Raw genomic sequence first — 21323 nt, 5'->3', positions numbered from 1 at the left:
AAACAGCTGCTTAGCGTACGCACTGGTTCTGTGCCGCAGCTGGTTCCGCATATTCTGTTCATGCCCCCTGCAGGAGGCAAAAACATTCTGCCCAACAGTTACGTCGATATCCATCTAGAATTTTCCAGCGCCATGTTGAAAAAGCCACGTAAGATTCTGCTACTCGTTTGTGCTATAGGCTCAGTAGTGGTTTTTGTTACCATTCATTTCAAATGGTCCCGAGAAATCAAACATTTGAAGAAGCTCAGCAGCACCTTGCTGACTAATGGGGCAGCCATACAGAGTCCTCACGTAGGCTCAAATAGTGGGCATGCCCACGTTTTGAGCAGAATGAACATATCGGCGGAGAGAAACGTGGTTGCGAAGACAGTGACAGTGAAGAGCTACGGTGCACCACGCTGCTTTTCGGAGGGAACGGTGCCCGGCTTGTCGACCATAAAGTGCGTCTGTCGCAATGGCTGGAACGGTGTCGAGTGCTCAATTCCCGACGCCGTGTGGACCACGAGGGAGTTTCAAGTCTGGTACTCCAGTGGACGTATTACGCGGCGCTCGCGACCGCGCGCCATAGTCAATGGTTTGGTATTCAACCATGAACTAGACCTGCTTGAAATCCGCATCAACGAGCTGGGCAACGCCGTTGACCACTACATCGTGTGCGAGTCCAACTACACTTTCTTCGGAACTGCGAAACCACTTCACCTGCGGTCGAATCTGAGCGCAGGGTTCCTCCGCGAGAACGCCCACAAGATCATCCTTGTCACCGTCGGGGTGTACAACTATGGCGACGGCGACCCGTGGGCGCCTGAGAACCACTTTCGCAGGTCCATATGGCTTGAGGGCCAGCGCAGCCTCAAGCACCTCCGCGACGATGACCTCTTTATGATAGCGGACGCCGACGAAATACCCAGCCGCGAAGTATTGCTGTTCCTGAAACACCACGATGGGTACGGAGAGCCAGTTGGTGTGAGTCTGCGGTGGTTCATGTACGGGTTCTTCTGGGAGAATTCAAGACCGGTCGAGGTTGGTGGAGCCTGCACGGTGGCCTTCTTGCGCAACGTGTACGAGAACGACACCCTCAAACTTCGAAGAACCGACTCTTACGTGTATAAGAGCCTTCCCCACACGGGAACAACACAGCGCAAATGGACCATCATGGGCGCCTGGCCTCGTTACGCTGGCTGGCATTGTTCGTGGTGCTTCGACGTTCATGGAATTCAGGTATGCTATGCTGTCAATCGCCCGCTTAACCCGCTGATATTACCTATTATCAATAACTAACTTTTTCTAGCTCTTGGAAGGGCTGTTTAACAATGTGCTTGATTGGGCTGGTCTTTGTCTACCACGAAGGGCTGTTTCTTCGTCTTGCGTTCCATTACCTTTTTCACAGTATGAATGAAATAGCCCAACATGTTCTCTTGTAGTACTTTTTAGGCCCGAATACACCGGAAAATATTTTGGTGTAAAGAGAGAATTACCGTAGTGAGCCACATGAGCGAAAACACGCGTGGGCATGGCAGATTAGCCACGGACCCAAATCCCAGGGATAGTCAGATGAAGCTGTCAAAAATAAAGTGCAAAGGGCGGCGGCGCCTCTGAACGAACTGCTAACATTACTACCAACCCTCTTTTTTTAGAACATGCGGAAGGTCTGACACACATAACACCTTGATATTGCAGCAATCGCAGCGCATAAAGTAACGCTGCAGCAATAATCAGTACTGTTTTTAATGCTAAACATCGACAGACGACTTGTCCACAAAATGTGTCAGCCCGTCGATTCGTTTATCCATAAAGCATAACGTGATTCATAAAGAAGTAAAGAATAAGAGAAAAAATCAGAACATGCGTTATTCAAATATGTATCAATTATTGGGGACGTATTCATTTTAACCAATAAACTATAACGTATGCAGCATAAGGTAGTTAGGTTCATTTTCAATTCTTCCGGCCGTACATCTGTGAGTGAACTAGTTGGACGCACTGGATTACACCTGGTGGCTGTGCGCAACCGTGTCTGCCAGTGAGAGTTTCTCTTTCAGCTTGCAAACGGGCATCGTGACATCAACATTTCGAACTTTTTTACTTACTCATCAGGTTATCAAGCAAAAAAAAGGCATGCTTTAACAATAGTTCCCTTGAACACAAGAAAAAACTGTTTTAGATATTCTTTTTTTTTGGTAGGACAATAACAGGCTGCAATAATCTTAATAGCGAAATTGTTGCCCAAAAGTCCATAACAACGTTTGAAAAATATCTGAAAATGTTATGAATTTGTGTTTGTATTTTTTATGTGTTCGCTAGCAGTGTTAACAGGTTTCTTTACAAATGTTTGAAGAATGCCAGCGATCGCTATGAACTTGTATGTGCTGAGATGCTTGTACGTTTTGATGTATACCCACCCTGCCAAGATTTGGTACGAGATCGCGGTACCTATAATAAATAAATAAATAAATAAATAAATAAATAAATAAATAAATAAATAAATAAATAAATAAATAAATAAATAAATAAGCCGTTTATCAACAAGGAAAATGAAGGAAAGCGAAGCTTGCATGCCTGACATGCTGCGTTTCTATCGTATTGCGCAGTACTCCCTCTGAACTGTTTTTTCCCTTAATGCCGGGAATGGGACCCCCCATGCACTTGCTCAGCAGCGTCACATTCCAGTTGGTACAGGCGACAACGACGGTCACGCGTGTGTATGTAGGCAAAAATAAAATGCCGCAGCGTAAGATGACAGGTGACCTCGATAAAAGATGAGACTGATGTCGCCCACAAGCCCACGGCCTAGAGGGAACCGATTATTGGAAAACGGCGCACAGGAATGCAATTGTGACCGGCGCACCTTCGGGAGCCGCAGACCACTACGCTTGCCAGCTTTTCGTGCACGATACTGCAACCGAGATCTGTGACTCATAACTAGCTTCACTTGGAAAAGGTCCTTCTCGGTATTGATTATGGAACCTGAAACGTCACTCAGGCTCCGGAAACTCAGCGCTGGTTTCGGTTTCAAGGAACATGCGCGCTCGTAGCGGTTGCCGGGCATCCTAAGATCTGGTGGAACCCAGTGACGTCGAACGGTTGATGTGGATGTTCGCGTTTATTGTCTTTCACGAGCTTCTTTTTTAAAAAGAAATTGCATTAAAATATAAACGACTCTTCTTTTGTTTACTTGCCTTTTCTATTGCTTATGTTGTGAATTTTAAATCGGGCGAAGCGCGGGAAGTGGTTGACTTGCGTCTGTACGCTTGCGTAAGCTCACCCTTGCCACTCGCTCAGCGATAGCACAAGGTGTATCGCGCTCGGTTATCTCGCTCGCTTGCCGTGATAAGTATGAATACGGGAAAGATAAGATATTTGATGTGACGTGCAGCGAACGGAAGTCACAGTAGGCCACGTCGAGCAGGTCAACCATGCATTCGAAGAAGATTGCCAAATCGGGGCAAAACAAGTTTTGCGCGGCTCTGTGGTGTGTTAAACCAGGGATTTCCAGTTCTGTGAAGGTGTGTCGGCTTTCCTAATGACAACGAGTGAGCACAAGTATTTGGGTCCATTACTTGAGCATGTATTAATTTTGCATTAGTACTATCGTCGTCGAATGAAACCCGAACAGTGGCAAGCCTTCGCAATCATATCGTACGCGCCGTCCTGTCATCATTATTGACAGGCGCGTGCATCCGGTTTGGCAGCACTGCGCGCATGCGCGCCTGTCCATCGTGACAACTCGACGGCGCGACCTATTCGCAATGCCCACGAACTATAGGTGGCGCGACGTGCTTTTCAAGATGGCGCCAGGAGGAGGGTCAACCCGTTTGTTAGCATAGGAACAGATAGGACGTGCGGACGTACGACCCGTGCTGCTTTCACCGGATGAAGTCATGAGCTGCGCTGAAATGGATATGAGACTAAAATGCTTTCCCAAACCATGGAAAGTGCTAAGTACTCGCCACCTAATTATTTGCTGCGGCGTGAAAGGTTATATTTCAGCTCCGTTACCGTGCATAACGATGCTTTGCGAAATCCTGTGCGTGCTACATAAAACTGCATGAACTAGAACTGACGCATGAGCTGAACGGCACTCCGAGGTAGTACGTGCCGAGCCTCCCTGACGGATTTGCCGCAGTAGTAGGCCGCCAGCGAGTAGCGCCATCGCTGCTGCACGGGACCGCACGTTTAACGTGGTGATGGTTTGAAAACATAATACGCCGTCGTCATTACTTGCGCAGTCGGGAACGCGGAGTTACGTCTTCAACGGAACACAAGCATTTCACATCCCATTCCGATTCATTAGCGCTTGTGTCACCGCCATGCTGAGACTCTAGCCGTGTGCATGCAATTCACTTCACTTGCATGTTGCAGGTTCGATCAGCACGATCGAAACATGAATATCGAAAAGAATGCACACGTATGCTTTCGCAACGACGAAGAAGTTAGCCGAGAGGCGTGCATTGCGGCCGTGACTGCACGTTCTATCGTTATAACCATTTCGCTTCGCTGGTCGAGCTCGAGCGTGTTGGCGGCATGCGGCGCTCCATAATATCCACAATAATTGATACATGCAATGCACAAGAGGAACTATGCTTTTATTTTGATCTCGCTCTAGGACATTATACATTAAATACAATCAAAGTGACTTACGAGCGTGAAAGAACATTAACGCACGAGGGGACGTGAAGTGCAACTCGCTCCTCGTGAGTTAGCAGCTGATCGTTCATCGTCGCTGTCACTCTCGGTGCTTTCACAGTCTTCAACGTCCAGTGAAAAATCCTAGTCCTCAAGATGGTTTCTTTCAACATCACTGCTGAAAGCAATCTGAAGGATTTCCTCCGCCGAACGACTTCGACCACTCCGCGTCACCACGTTTACAATTAGAGTGGCGTCTGGGCAGGGTTGCCGTTGGTTGGACTTGAAAAGGAGCCAGAACTAACACCAAAAGTAGCCAAAGTAGCCATGCCATCTCATTTTGTCGCCAGATTTATAGCCAAATAGAAAAGAAGTGGTATTATAAGTAGCGATTTTATTATTATTCAATTAATAATTCATACCATTTTCAATACGCAAGACCATAGAAATAAGAACATAAGTTTTCCCTCTTGCTTGGCCATTAATCCACAGATAAGCTGCAAATAAATGAACAAATTATAATAAATCATAATAATTTCAGTGCGCGTGGATATATATTACATTTAGAATAAATAAAGTTCTTGCCAGATAGGTATCTTGGAACATTCCAGCAAGCAAGTGAGTATAGGAGCATTAAACATTGAAGCAGATTTTCCTTATGCCGCAAGCAAAATTTCATTAGCACATTAGGAAAAGTAACCACAAAAACAGAGAGAGACAGAAAGAGGTAACACAAAGCGGTACTAATAAATGCTCATTTAATAAGACAATAAAAAAGAACAAAACGATAAAAACACAGAGCAAACCTCAACAAGGGTGCGAAACAGGTGCTATGTAAACGCCCGAAGATAGCAGAAGCATGGAGCGCGTAAGCATCACGTGGAAAGAAACAGAATTTCATTCTTGGTAACAGAGACTGACAGCATCGCATAGCCACTGCCTCTACAATCTCTTTCCAGCTGACCATTTTTCCTGCCGATAATCTCAATCTGAAATAACCTGTAGGAGAGCAGCTCCTGCAGCTAAGACAGTGAATAAGTAGGGTTTGCATCATACCAGTCCAGCTCCGGATAGTGAAATATGGTTGAAGGTTAAAAACCAAGCTTTACTTTCCAGTGGATCTCTTTTTTGTCAAGTTCACAAAAGAACACCGGCGCTGCGCATCAGAATTAGAAGCTCGCGCGCAGCACCAGCATAGATGGCGGGCAGCGTGAGCAGCGGGCTAGCCACGGGTTTTCCAACGTGCATGCAACAGCCACTCTTTGCAAACGTTTCGCCAGTTTCGCGCGTTGCTTTAGGGCGCCTCGATGCGCCAGCGTGCTGTTGGGGGGAGGACGCGCGCGCACCGGCTGACACGACAGAAAAGATAGGAAATAATGTATTTTATCCGCAAATAATGCGAAAAATGGCTGCCTAATGCGCCAGGACAAAAGTTCAAAAGTAGCCAGAAAGTAGCCATGGCGCCAACCTAAAATTTCTGTCGCCATACGGGGTCGAAAAGTAGCCAATCTGGCGCAAAGTAGCCACCAACGGCAACCCTGCGTCTGGGCGCGAAGAACACTCTGCTCTCAGACCAGTCAACAAGCAAATCGCTTGCAGTGTGCTGCCACCTACCAACAAACGTACAAAAACAAGCGGCGCAGCGCTGGCTATGAAATATGAAACCAACACACTGGCGAAGGACAGCGTGGAAAGCGTTCGCTCCACGAAAGGCGTCGAGCAGACGCGTCCTCGAATGATCGAAACGTCGCTCGCACGATTCGTAACAGCGCTTTGCTGACAAAGGATAGAGGTATCGCCAGCTTGAGATCGCTCAGTTATACAAAAAGCACATCGCGTGCCCGCGGAACCTCCCGCGTACAGTGTTATGGGATTCATGCACTACAAGAAACACTGACCAATGTATATGCAAGTAAAACAGGGTGAGCTTCAACTGATTATGTCAGACGATAACATTTAACTAACCTACGTGGCTACAGAAAGCCTCGCGAAGCTGATAGTATGTGTACGCTGTGGGCTATAGCTTTGAAAGTGCGAGTTGCCACGTATTTTCACGAAAACTTCGCGTCTCGCAAGAACGAATCAGATTTCCTGTGTCACGGAGGGCCCGGTTTGTTCACTGATGCAGGGAACATGCAAAGTCGTAGTGTTCTTTTCTTGCCAACGCGTTAACACTGAGGCTAGCACAGCTGAACAAGGGAGCGACAGCGTAGTGCTGCCATTTTGTCGTCTACTAACCCTCCTCGAGAGGACGCTCCTGAATTCCGCTTGGCGGCGCGACAGTCTATGGGCATTGCGAATACCTTTGCGAAGGCTCGCCACTGTTCGGGTTTCATTTGACGCCGATGGTACATAAGTAAACCCAGTTCTCTGCAAGCTTGACTGGACTGACGTAAGCCCAGTGTCACTAGACTAATTCGTCATGACGACAGCCTGCATGCATTACGATAAAGTATGTTTAAAATGAAAGGCTTGAATGCGTGTTGGTTCGGCTACATTGCTTGTTCATCTATCACTTTTGGCATTCAGTTCAAACGATGTGAAGCAATTACAGGCTCCTTCCTGTTCATGGAAATGCATGTAGCCAGTTTGAAACTTTGTGGGTCTTTACTTCTAATACTGTCACTGAAACACTTGTAATATACTCAATGCTTTGATAAATCACTTAACAGGGAATGCCGCTGGAGCCGACGTTTTGACTAGCAGACTTTTTTTCGTCAAGGCAATGCTGCTGCCCTGACGAAGACAAGTCAACTTGCCGAAAGATGGTCTCCAGCGGCATTCCTCTTTCAACAATTTCTCATCTCTTCACGCCTCCGTCTTACCCTGAACTTCTGTCTTGTTTGGTACTCACGTCCTGTACGAAATATATGTGCGCCGTGATAACAGACGTGATTGAGTCAAGTACGACGTGGCCTGCTCGCGAATAATTTTCACATTGTTTCGGATATTCTGGTTTCAGTGTTTGCTCATTATGTGCATATTTCAGTTGTGAATTCAAGCTGCTTTTGTAGATTGACACTTTCACGCTGCGTGTATGTCTCCGTCCTTTAGCACTAAACGTGTTGATCAACAACACAATTTTAAACTTTACTCGTGTTGATCGAGTTTTGTCTTATTGAGAAATCGGTCAGCTTTAGTTTGCACACTTCACATCAAGGGAACAAAATTAAAAAAAAAGAAAACGGTTAACTAAATTTTATCGAACGACCGCGTCGTCCGAGTGGCCAGCGGACCTACAAGAAGCACGAACGCGTTCCGCTTGCATTCGAAGTCAGAAAGGAGACCTTCCGCGGCAATCCTCCTCCTCTCGGTTTCGCGCCCTTTCCCTCTATTTGCTGACATCACCAGTGACGTCTTGAAAGAAATGTTTTGTTTGTGAAGTATTCCTAGATGGATACTAGGCAGCCGCCGGTAGAGCGCGTCCCATGAGAGGTATAGGGCATAGAGTTTCTTACAATACTTACTAGAGGGAACTCTGGCGCTAGTGTCTATGGGAGCTGCAACGCATGGCGCTTCAGCTAGCATGGGAATGACGGGTAGTACACGGATTCGTCTAAGCTTCGTTCTTTCGGCTCCGTTTGGCTACGCGTCGTCTGCATCCGCTTTGTAGCAAGACTATATGTTCAGCAAAAGTCAGCAGTCCCACTTCACCACTTTATCCTTTTTAGGCCCACCAATTCAAAACCTGGTCACGAAGTTCACAACAATCCATTCTTTTAACCGAAAGAAAACCAAAACGCAGCAATAAACGAAGCCACAAGTGCATTCGAAGCCTGCAAGTACGAAGACTAGGCAAATCCGTGTACTACCCATCATTCCCATTGTGGCTGAACGATCGCAGCGCCAGAGTCCCCTCTAGCTAATTTTAGGAAACGCTATGGTATAGGGAGTTTCTGCCCCCTGCCTCACTATCGAACGCTGAGTGCCTTACCCACTGGTCTAAGCACGCACATTTGCCGAAGATAGACATACGCGAACCACTAGTAACGGTAGTGTCCACACGAGAAGCGCGTCTGTTCAAGCGACTGCAACAAACGCTGACTTAGACCAGACGCGTGCTGACGGTGCAAGAATGACAGTTGTATGAACTGGCCTCGAAACGCGGTAGACAATTCGGTATGGTTGCGCACTTTCTGCGACAGATGTGGGGATTCGTTGCGGGCTGTGCATCGGCGTCTCGCCGGCTTGCCGCATGCGTGTAAGGAACGCGTAACTGAACCGTCATGCGTGATAAAGTGGGTTCCAGAGTTCATGTTTGCGTATTTTCCATTTTTCCAAGTTCGGGCAATCAACTGCTGCTATGAAAGACGCTGAGGCGAATGTACGCGCTCCTCAAGTGTGCGGTGTGTAGTACGCTAAATAACAGCGACTACGAAATTAGAAGTGGCCAAACACCTATGCGAACCCTCCGGTCACACGACAATGCCTGTGACATATTTGTATAACAGGCACATGACCACATGCTACAGGTATGCCCCATATGCCCGACCACTGAGATGGTGTTCTCTGTTTCACAACGAAGCGAAGGGCACGTTTCTTTTGAGCAATGAAGAGTCAAATCATTTTTTCTTTTGCTTCAGTTTTTGCACTGAATAACGGAAAAGAACTGCCGTATTCTACATGCGTAGTCTATCGATACCATAATCGTTGCTTCTGTATGTGCACAACTGCAGGCTGCGCGTGGCACGCATATTCGCTTTTGTGGGGCCTACAGTGCATTGGTTCGTGTATTCTTGAGTTTGAAAAGATTGCCTGTACGACATCACCCGACTTGTGCGTTAGCTAGTTTCGCGTTACTGGCATACTCACGCTATTTCTGTAAGCGGAATGGGATGTCAAGTTGTGCGCGAGTAGCAGTCACTAGCCATGTCACACATTTTCTGTATTCCTGCCAACAGTGCATTCACAGTGCTGGTATAAGATGCGTTCGAAGTCAACTTGTGCAATTTCATTGAAAACCTTATATAGCCACCAAATTGCGTGATGTTTGGTGGTGCCGACTCTTGATACAGCTGTTTACAGAATAGGCCCGAAATTGCAGGCTCGATGTATTCTGTAAATACATCTAGCGTGCTCACACATGAGCTACAGAATATGCAAAAGGTGAAACCTTTATTGACATATGGTAAAACAGGAAAATAACTTTACCCGCTGCAAGCGTTGCGCTCGTCTGTGACTCAGGCTCCCGAATGAACAATGATTGACGCGACGAGTTATCACAGACAATACATGTCTGCACGAATTGGCCCAAATTTTCTCGACTGTCCTTGAAAAAACAACCGTTAAAATCTACAAAATAAGAACACAAGAAAATATTTCACAATTTGGTGATTGTGCAAGTTCCTATACACGTGTGCATCTAGCGCCTAGATCAGCGTACGCCACATACTGCACAGAAACAAGGCGATGGCAAACAAAGAAAGCAAAAATGTATGTATGCCTAGGCAAGGGCGGTAGCAACGTTCCATCAGAAAGCCTCATAACCAATTGGTTCAATGCAGTTAGTAGCTTGATATTTAATGCATTTTTTTATATTAGCCGGGTATGCCAGGCAGTCAGCGAACGTTGTCGGACACCGCGTCCTTTGACAGTGTCGCCCGTTGCGGCACGTTCATCAATCAGGTCGGGTTCATTGTAGTGTATCGCCCATTATTTGCGCACCAGTTCGGCCTCGAAATATGTTTCTCAGACAGAATCAGGCGACTGAAGCACTCGATCCTTCCTCGGGATCGCCCGCCTCCACGTGTCCAGAAGATTGCCGTCTTTTGTTGCACAAGAGAACAAGAAGTTTTCATTCTACGTCTTGTGCCGCGTATTGCTAAAATTGTATTGGACTTATAGGGCTTACCGTGTGCCCTTAAACAATCTCGAAGCTTCTGAAACATTGCGACGCAATGTGAAAGAGCGCTACAAACAGTCTTTTCGGGTGAAATCCGAATGCATCCAAAGAACAAACGTGGGAATGCCCCCCTCTGAAAAAATATCGCCCCGATGCCTAAACCAGAACATATAATTGAAAGCCTGCATGCAATACTAAGTAACAATCCGCAAGCTCCGCAATCCCAGCCAAACAGCCAGAACGCCGTAGCGAAGTGGTACACATATCACAAAGCTTAAGTCCAGTCGATATAGATCTGCTCAAGCGCGTCCTTACATTTTGTCTCCCAAACAATGCAGTGAACGAGTACGAGCTCTACAAAGATATACCTGAGTTTTCAAGACGTTTCCGCACCACGGAATTTTTTTTGATAAGGCAGATACGGTAGAAGTAAGCAATGACTCTTTGCGTCCGCCAAGGACTTGGACACCAGATACAGAACAATGCCAAGAGATAGATCAATACATAAAACTAGTCTCAATGGAAATTCTGAGCACAGCTAAACGGAGTCGAAAGCTGAAGAACTTATGCAGAACACGGTGTCTTGAAACAACTTTCGAACAGAAAGGACATTACCTTCTTCTGAAGATTCATAAGGTGTCCAAAGATGAACTACTTATCGTGCAAATCCCGGGCAGGCCTAAAGTATCTAACAACAATACACCTACTGAGTCCCTATCAACATTTCTAAACCATCATTTATCTAAAATACCATCTAACCTACCGTCTTTTTTCAAGATGCACCTCATTTCCTTCGAATAATGGATTCTATTTACGAAACACAAACACTCTCGGATCAGGCCATTCTGGTAACATTAGGTGTCTGCTCCTTGTGTACGGATATACCTATCACTGAAGGGATTGAGGCTTTCCCAAAATTACTCATAGAAAGCAAGCAAACACATAAAGCTGAAGTTCACCTGTCGTTACTGAAATTAGTCCTGACGCTAAATTTGAATTTGCTTCGTCTACTACCTGCAAACTTTCAGCAGTAGTATGGGAACCCCTTTTACGCCAACGTACGCCACCATTTTCATGGGACAGTTAGAATCAGAGCTGTTGAAATCATGTCCGGTGAAGCCTTCCACCTATCTCCGTTACATAGACGACATATTTATTACATGGGAACATGGCGTAAGCGCACTAAACGCATCCTTCGACCACTGTAGGTAACAACGCTCTTTGTGAGTTCCTTACAAGTGCAGGTTCATGCTTTAAACTTGCAGTTACCACTTAGCAGCCGCGTAGCCCGTCTTTGCTTTTTCAACGCCTTTTTCGCTATATGAATGCGCAACAATTAGGCCACATGTCCGTTTTGATGGAACTAGGGCTGTCAATGTCGAGGGTGTTACTTTCGGCAAGAAAAGTGAAAGCTAGTCTTGTATCCAATAAGGGTTCTTGTATGAGCAGAACTGCGAGATGTAATGGAATATTTTGTCGGTAAGGTTGGGAGAAGGGCTTCGTTTTCAAATTCTTCCCGACACTCGGGCATTCCGTTGAGAATGACAAACCGGATTTACCAAAGACAAGCGGTTTCTCACCAGTCAGCAAGTAAGTGTGCGCAGTGTAGTTGTGACCTACTGTTAGAAGATGTAGCAGGACGCTAATTTATCATCCGTAACCACTTATCCAACTGTTAAGTAAATAAATCTCCCTAGACGTTTCGGTGTCCTAAAAGAGTGGTCATTAATTCCTTAGGTTCTGGGCAAGGCAAGGCTTGAAGTGCATGGCAGGTACGCCTATGGAAGGGCTGAAATTCATCACAGCTTCGATATAGTCATTTAGGCAGCAATTACATTGCCTTCGTTCACTCTATATCCGGCCAACGAACGTAGCACACGTTGGGTCGACACGTACATACTGGAAATAATATGATACACTTCATTCCTCAGAGCACTTTTATGCTTTCGTAGTGCCTTCGCTAACAAGGCTTTTGCTGAACCTAATGGGTCTGCAATTGGTACTTTGCGTTTTGATGTTAACTTCTGCATGTGCCTTACAGCTCACAACAGTGCGAACACACCCGCTGTAAATAAGCTTGTATCCTGGTGCACAGCGCAGGAAGTGCGAATACATCCGCTATAAATATGCTTGTATCCTGGTGCACAGCGCAGGATAATTAAAAAATGATTAACAGACGGCTACAGAAAACACACACTTGCGCTTAAGCTGTGTTAGTGCAAAATTGAGAACCATTGAGCTTATTTTTATATTTCCACAATACCCCTACAGTCTATCAGAGAGATTATTATACTTGCAAAAGTGTAGGATACTGGACCATTTGATATGAATTAATGATGGAAAGTTTTCAGCGCGCAAAGAACAAAAAAAGCAGAAGGGAAGGACGCAAACGGTCGCTGACTCACACCTCAGTTTAATAGCGACGTATATATATATATATATATATATATATATATATATATATAACGAGGCAAACTGAAGAGCGCCTGTGGAAGACTGTGAGAAGGAAAAAGACAGCGCAAATTCCTGACAGGACACAAGACGGAGAAAGGACGATAACAGCACCTGACTTAAAACTAATTTTATTTTTCGACATCTTGGCACATATACGCGATAGCAGTAAAATAGAAAAAAAAAGCGTATGGTAGCTCCACTACTGTGAAACCTATAAAAGTGCGTAGCACGAGCACCCAGCGATTCCCGTTCTTTGAGTTCCCACTGCTCCTTTTACCAAAGCGTCGATGACGCTACGGTTGGGGTAAGCATCTGGGGTTTCCCCGGTACGAGTAGAATCTTGCTAGGCAGATTCGCAAGCTCGGTGTGCGACATGTGCCCTACGTTTTGCTGCGCTTTATGAAATTCCTGCTTGTTACGGCAGTTGAGATACGCGTCGTCTGCAACGATATCTATCGGGTTGTTTCCACCACCAGATGTAGCGACGCAATTCTGGCGAAGCGTAGGGGGAGAGGCATTAGCTCGCTCGGCGGCGACGCGGTGGCGCCCTCTCTTGCGCGGCTCCGGAGTCTGCCACAGGTTTCCGAAGCGTTTTATTCGATTTTTAGTTAAATATTGCGTTTACTTCTGGGTTATTTCGGGTAAATATATTATTTTAGACCTCGTTCGTTCACTTTACTCGGTTTTAAGCATTGCGAGCTTTGTTATGGCCTGTATCGAGCGCTTTACTGTGAGTGTGATTACGCCACATGAGATCCATGGATGGACGACAAGCCGGGCAGCTAAAGTGCTCCGCACTGAAAAACCTAACATAATTGGTGCGGAAATCTGTCGTCAACATATATCGTCACTATGCGCCATAAGTATGTGCTGGCTGTGTTCAGATAAGAAAAATCACGCCATATCCACGGAATGAATGATGATAAGTGGGCGAAGCTCGAGAGGGGGAGATCATCGGTAAACCCGTAACCCTCCCGTGAAAGTTCGCCCATTACATCATTAAGAAAGACTTGAGACTGTGTGCGTATATAGAAATCAACTTTTATTTTGTTCTTTTAATTTGTTCGTCTACTGTTTACAGCCACCTGCTCCATCCGGTGACTCGCTGCGAAAGAGGAAGCACGTCAAGAGCGATTGCCTTTTATTGCGTCAGTCACGTGCGAGTGACGTCATCACGACGTCACTCACACTAGCGCCACCTGCTGAGTGAGTCATACAACTAGGTGGTTACGAACCGGTCACAGAGGAAGGACAGACCCACGGCGTAGTAAAGAAGAAAGAACACCACACAGGCGAACACGCACGAGAGTGTCACTCGTCAACGTCGTCTTCTTCTTCTACTGCATACCAGAACGCGCGCAGTAAAGAAGAAAGAATGCCACACAGGCGAACACACACGACACTCATTCGTACTGGTATGCAGTAGAAGTCAATCATACTGGTATGCAGTAGAAGAAGATGACGTTGACGAGTGCTTACAAACCGGTCACAGAGGAAGGACAGACCCACGGCTTAAGGAGCTTCGCCCCTAAAATATTTGCACGTCCGCCAACCGCCTCTAATATTGCTGAAAAAAAAGATAGATTGCGCTGTCTGAGTCCGCGGTGCCGCGAAACCAATCTTAGTATCGCGGAAAAAGAAATTTCTTCGTCGAAAACATTCGCAAGTCTGCACTCAGCCAGAACTGCTTCTTGGTAATTTCGCGAAAATGTTAGTTTGACGAGATCCTACAAAAGAACTATTGTAGCTATGAGGCTCAAATTTTTTATCGTCATGTAGTGAAGAGAGGACTACGACGAAGCACACGAGCAAGCAAGCGAGCCTCAGTGCCAATAGCAGCAGGAGACACAAGCTCGTGCTTGACCGGATTTTGGCTGCCAGATTTTGCAACCGGATTTTGGTTGCTTTACGCCCGCCGCTCTTTGACGCCCTACTCTCGACTTTTCTCGACTTTCGTTGAAGTCTACGTGTCAACAAACCACGTAAGATTTGGTGGAGGTACGTGGATTCCCTAGACCAGCCTGGACCTTGGCTGCAGGAATCTATCTCCGGTTCGTGACTTCATGCCGAACATGAAAGAAGAGACCTCTCTCCAGTTGTAACCTTCGGCAGTCCACGTCACCTGCGGCGCTGTGTATCGCCAGCGAGATCCACCCATCTTTACCGGCTCAGGTGTCTCGGACGTGGAAGATTCGATGTCAAAATACGAACGTGTGAGTGCCAGGAACAAATGGGACGACCAAATGAAGCTTGGTTACGTGCAGTTATACTTTACGGATATCGCCCAACACTGGTATAGCAACCACGAGAATGGCATTCGCACTTGGTCCGCCTTTAAGACTTTGTTTGCGGACGTCTTCGGTCGGCCGTCGGCTCGAAGGCTGCGGGCAGAACAACGCTTGCGTCAACGGGCGCAGCAACCAGGCGAGAAGTTCATGGGCTACATTAAGGATGTGCTGAACCTCTGCAACCGCGCGAACACTACCGTGACTGAAGAGGAGAAAATCAAGCTCATCCTGAAGGGCTCGCAAGGAATCCCACCGGAGTCGCTGCACTGGTATCATTGTTTCAGAGCTTTGACGAGTTGCGCAGACAGCGCTCGATCGCACGCCAAGCCCTCACGACGACCGCCACACTATCGAGCTTGCACATAACCGCTCGCCCTACCTATCAGCAGCCGCCGCTATCCAGCTTCAAGGAATTTATCCGTGAAGGGGTAGCGCGTGAGCTTTTACTACTACCTCTCACCAACGAGCCGGCGCAGGCTTTGGCCCTTGACCTTAAGCACGACATTCGGACACAAATTGCTGAGGCCTTGCCACCTATGCCCCAACATTCAACCGTCGCTGTACCGCTCACTTACGCTGCCATCGCTGCCAGCCTACGCCGTATGCCAGACCTGGAATGCCGACTCCTGCCTTGCCGACAACCGCGAATTCTGCGCCGCTTCACTACACAGTACCTTCGTCTTCGTATTTCCGTCGCCAAGACGCGTGGCGAACGCCGGACCACAGGCCCATTTGCTTCACCTGTGGTGGCGCTGGACACTTCGCTCGCCACTGCCACCCATACCCAACTACTTTCTTCGACACCGTGGCCACGCCTAATCCCTTGTCGTCGCGCACACCTTCTCCAACCGCCGGTCGTCACGTGCTACGTGACGCCAACAGGCAGAAAAAAGGTGTTCCACACTCGCCACCATGGCTGCGATCGGCGCGGACTAACACTCCTAGGTTTAAATACACATATATACCCAATAAATTCGTCGACGGGAGGATGACGGCCGCAGTAGCTCTGTGGTAGAGCATCGGATGCGTTATTCGAAGGTCGCAGGTTTGGTCCCTGCAGGCGGCAAGTTATCTATTGGTCCACTTTATTATTGTGTGTTAGTTCTCATTAATATTGTGTCTAACAAAGAAAAACGAGCCCTCGAAAATCACCTTCTTTCTTTCACATATATCTTTTTTTTCTCTTTAGTTCACACGCCGCGTACCCTTTGTGGTCATTCCCCTCTAAGACCACCTATGGCGACGCTCGGTGTATTGGTGTGCGCCAAGGACTTTTCCCATTAAATAAGCGTCCTTGGGAGGCGTCTCCAAGTACAACTTAAAGACCACATCTCGTCTTTCAAAAGTAAGGCCCCCATTCTCCCATCTTGACAATGTCTTCACGCGGTCCTTCACATTCAAAGGCGGTTCTACGGGATATAGAGGGACGGCACCATATTCCCCACTTTTTGCGGGAGCCCCTAAGCCAAGTTTCTTTCTTTCGTCGTTGCTGTCGCTTTGCTTTCCTGCTACTTGTTCTCTTTTTCTCTCTCCCTTACCTCCACTTTTCCTGAGCCCCAGAACCACCTTCCTTCAAAATGGGGAAATGACCACTCTCATCGCTTGGATAGTTTCTTTTTTTTTGGGGGGGGGGGGGGGGATGGCGATTACCAAGAGCGACACGTGACGCACTGGGACATTACATCCAGGGGCGTAGCCAAGGGGGGTTAGGGGGGTTTGAACCCCCCCCCTCCCGAAAATTTTCAATTTTGCTTGCGTATATATACACGCTCACATACAAACGCTCGCACGAACATACATAGAGTATGATTGAACCCACCGCCCCCGAAAAAAAATTTGGCTACGCCCCTGATTACATCAACAATATCCTGCTTAAAAATAACACTCCGAGCATGACAGGGCGACTTTGCCCAAGATAGGTCCTCCTATCGAAATGTCGGACAGCCTCTCTGAGGCACTTTCTCATGTTCGTTCAACCTATACAAATACGTTTAAAGGAAAGAAGACGACTTTTAAGGGCTTGTTTCTCTTTGCTAGATCAATATTAACGAGAACTAGAAGACAATAATGTGAAGGTAAAGTGGACGAAAAGATAACTTGCTGCCGCCAGGTACCGAACCTGCGACCTTAGAATAATGCGCCCGATGCTCTACCACTGAGCTACGGCGGCGGTCATCCCCCCTTCCACTTGATGGGGTATACATTATGCGCACTTAAACGTAGGAGTGTTAGCGCCGATCGCTGCTATGGCGGCGAGTGTGGAACACGTTTTTTCTGCCCGTTGGCTTTGTGATGAGTGAGTGGGCCATAATTGCGACGTTACGACTGTGGTTAGTGCAGTGCTGTGGTGGCAAAAGCCATGCAAACCCGGCGGTGTGGACCCTACGACGGCACCACGCAACAGAAACGTGCGTCACTGAGAAGAGCACGACGTTGGCGGGGTAGGGCACGTGTGAGTGGACAAGGGAAAAACAACCACGACCAATTAGAAGACGGCATGGCAGACGGGAGAGAAGAACACGATGACGGGCTGGAATGCAATCAGCCTGACTTGGAGAAGCCGGAGGGAGGCCACGCTGGTGTCAGGGTCCGTGCTGTCGAGTTACGGACTCGAGCACGAAAGGCCCGACAGCATCGAAGAGTCTCCAGGCGTTCTCGAAAACGCGCGATCGTGGACTCCGCCGTCCCGGTTGGCGAGCGGGTTCCTGCTGCCGGTCGCTAGCCACGGGTCGAGCCCGAGTGCCTATCACTAGCCTTCATGCTGCGCACGTGGGCAGCGAGGGCGTCGGCATGCTATGCCTGAGGGCGCCTCCTTCTACGCGACTTTGCGACGACTCGCCTCCTCGTACGCTCCACGAGTGCCCTCTCCGCCAACACAACGGCATGCCAACGACGAGTTCACTACTCCAATCAACTCAAGCGTCGCAACAACCGTTGACACTGCTCTTTTCTTTGAACGTTACTCGGAACATCGATCAGTTATGGTACACCGCCTGTCGTCACAGTTTTAGCGCATGTCTAACGTGACTCCGTTTCTATCGTTGTTTTTTTCCCCTCTTTTTCTCGTTTGTTTCAAAGCTTCAGGTATTTTGTGGAAAACGGCCCTTCCTTTCTTAATCTGTGGCTCTGCCTCAATCGAACACCCACAATATAAAACCTGCATCACAGGCGTCACGTACACGTGATCTTTTTTTACGAGATCCCAGCTGACCAATAATCTCTCGCATACTCCCTGAAGGCACCTAGTCTGCCAGAACGAGACCATCGCTATGAATGAAGGAAAGAAGTTGACTTTTGAGGGCTCGTGTTTCCTTCTTAGACACAATAATAATGAGAACAGACAATAAAGCCAAGGAACGTATAGGGGATGTTATTTGTCGTAATTGTAATATAAACGTGAAAAAAGTAAAGTGGACGAAAATCCGCTTTATTACCTTACATTTATATCTGAGTAAAGTGGTCCCTGCCGGCGGCACGTAATTTTTTTGTCCACTTTACTTTTAGTCCACATTGCGCACGGTATAGGAACGTCTCGCCTGCGCGCTTTCATATTTCGTGATCGGGGACAGTACCCGGTACGGCGACTACGCCCTGTACAGGGCGTTGTCACCCGCGCGCGCGTGCATATCTCGCGATGGGGGACAGTCTGTTCGTCTTGTGCTTTTACCGGAAAGCTTGCGTTTAAGTTACAGAGTGCTCAAATGTCACTTCGCTCGCTTCAGCAGCCGCGTTTTCGAATAGAGGGCGCTGCCGAAACACAAAAATAGCAACTGTGACAGCAGTTAAGTTCGCGCTTGCCCTGTGTATACCTGTGCGTTTGTTTCGTGCGTCCTTCTTTGTGTTTGAGCAGCGTGCTTTAAATACAAGTTGTTAACGTTGTTAGTTCACGGTTGTCCCGTATGTGTTCTTTTTGTGCATCCTTTGAGCTTGAGCAGCGCACTGTACGTTTCTAACTGCTTGCTGTTTTTCCGCGTGACATTGCAATTTGTTGCTATCGCATTCATTGCTTTGACCTTGCGGCGAAACTGTGGCTTTTGTTTTCTCCCCACGGTCTTATGCCAGGCACGAACAAGGTTTCAGTGGCGTCATTTCCTTTTCACAGAAATTACGTAACTAATACTGACGCGCACAAGGTTACAGAGAAAATTCGGCCGAAGAAAAACGTTGGTCAAAACAAGCGAGCGGGACTCATCTGTCCTGGAACACAGATGCGTTAACCACTGCCATGGCGGAAGGAAAAAGGGAAAGGAAGAAGAGTGACATGACTTCTATGGCCTCGGCAAGTCACGACGCCCATCGCGCGCTCCGGGGCCCAGTGCAGGGTGCTTTGGGTAGCGCGAGCGAAATCGCCTTATGTAGGGAACTAACTTTCACAGCGAAAACAATGCCAATATGCGCGCCCCTTGCGGTACACCATGCTCTTCATTGAAGGGTCGAGACAGGACATCGCCTATACTAACGTGGAGCGTGCGGTTACGCAAGTACCTTTCTATAACGCCTTTGTAACAAAATACCGCGTACACCCATCACGTAGAGGTGTTCATTGATTCCGAATTGGGACGTTGTGTCGTAACCTTTTCCTTAATTAATTCGTGAAATGCGGAAACATAATTATTTGTCTATTTGTTTGTCTCAATAGGCACAATGTGGTTTATTGTTGACCTTAATTCCATGAAGCCACACTGAACGGACTCTAGAACTGCGTATCTTTAAATCAATTGGGCGTTGTTTTGCCAAATTTTCATAAAACTTGCTGATACAAATTCTTAGCAATGCTCGCTCATAACTGCTCGATAGTGACTGGCCCTTGATTTTTTATATGTATTGGAATAACACCCCGCCACGGTGGTCTAGTGGTTATGGCGCTAGACTGCTGACCCGAAAGTGGCGGGAGCGAATCGCGGCCGCGGCGGCTGCATTTTCGATGGAGGCGAAAATGTTTGAGGCCCGTGTATTTGGATTTAGGTGCACGTTAAAGGACCCCAGGTGGTCGAAATTTCCGCAGCCCTCCACTACGGCGTCTGTCGTAATCATATCGTGGTTTTGGGGCATTAAACCCCAGATATGATTATTATGTACTAGAATAACAATTGCTTGTAGCGTACGCACTGTGTTCACACACCATTATGCGTACGAAACAGTTCACTGTTTCATTGTGTATTTTTACCGCCGTCAGCATTTCACAGAAAACAAGCAAGTGCTTTTTTTACGCACCCCATTTTTCTTTGATGTATTGTGTGATGCTTCACTAAATTGTGAATACAAAAGGAAACACATGTTCTGATTTTTCTCTTCATAGATGAAGCTCGCCGCAGCCCAGAGGGACGACGGAATACGGTGGGGTGACATCGCTCAAAAGGGAGACCCAGCGTACATAAGTGGCCTCCGAAAGAGCGGCCGATATTTCGACGATAGTGGACCCCTGGAAACTTGCGACGCTCACGAAGCAGCTCCGGCGTACGTCAGAAAAAACGCGGGCCGTTTCTCATACTTGATGGTTGCCTAGCAAAGACTCCTCGGGGCAGGCCCATTTTAACCCCTTCGCTACCTGCGTGATTTGGTAAGCAAATTACGCAACTGCAAGCAGCTGAGTGCCATTGAAAACTGGTGCCTTCGTCGCCCTGGGTGTGGTTTGCCCATATTTGAAGAGTGAGAGCAGAAAACGTCAGCGCCTGGTGTGCAAACGATAGTGAGCGGCGGCGAGCAGCTCGCACAGCTGCTTAGGCTTAAGTATTAAAGTGTTTGCAATTTTTTAGACACAAAGCAGTGTGAGCAAAACTTGCCATTCGTCTTTGGTAATCATTTTAAAATATTTGAAGCACTCAAATCTAGAATGCCCATTTATCGGGGGTGTTCTTGCCATTCTTGCAACTAATGATCACACTCATTTGTACCCTTTGAAAATGATGCCTTGATCGCAATGTTTTTTTTTACACTTCTGTAACCGTTTGAAATGAAATTCTACAAACTGCGTTTATTTTTCTTGCTGCATTTTTACGCAGTGAATAGGTAAATGTCTGCAGACAAAATGTATGCAGTTGCATTCAACCTGAAAGCTTAGGAAGTGCGGAGCAGTGATTCGCCTGTTGTTCAGAGATGCTTGCGTTCACGGGCAA

At 47.3% G+C, this 21323-nt stretch overlaps 1 protein-coding gene across 1 annotated transcript; it reads left to right on the top strand.

Moving 5' to 3' along the window:
- Positions 1–315: 315 nt before the first annotated feature.
- LOC119400782 (beta-1,4-mannosyl-glycoprotein 4-beta-N-acetylglucosaminyltransferase) lies at positions 316–21020 on the top strand. The gene is made up of 2 exons (XM_037667736.2): positions 316–1218; positions 20507–21020. The coding sequence occupies exons 1-2, from the start codon at positions 331–333 to the stop codon at positions 20711–20713; spliced, it is 1095 nt and encodes a 364-aa protein (XP_037523664.2). The 5' UTR covers positions 316–330; the 3' UTR covers positions 20714–21020.
- Positions 21021–21323: the final 303 nt, after the last annotated feature.

The sequence above is a fragment of the Rhipicephalus sanguineus genome, chromosome 7 (genome assembly GCF_013339695.2).
Source record: "Rhipicephalus sanguineus isolate Rsan-2018 chromosome 7, BIME_Rsan_1.4, whole genome shotgun sequence".
Classification (NCBI taxonomy): domain Eukaryota; kingdom Metazoa; phylum Arthropoda; class Arachnida; order Ixodida; family Ixodidae; genus Rhipicephalus; species Rhipicephalus sanguineus.
The sequence above is the reverse complement of the archived record's forward strand: the minus strand, read 5'-3'. Positions and strand labels throughout refer to the sequence as shown.

Coding starts and splice junctions, on each gene's coding strand:
- LOC119400782 (XM_037667736.2), top strand. CDS start 331: ATGAACATATCGGCGGAGAGAAACGTGGTTGCGAAGACAGTGACAGTG. Junction 1,219..20,506: donor TCGACGTTCATGGAATTCAG/GTATGCTATGCT, acceptor TTCTCTTCATAG/ATGAAGCTCGCCGCAGCCCA.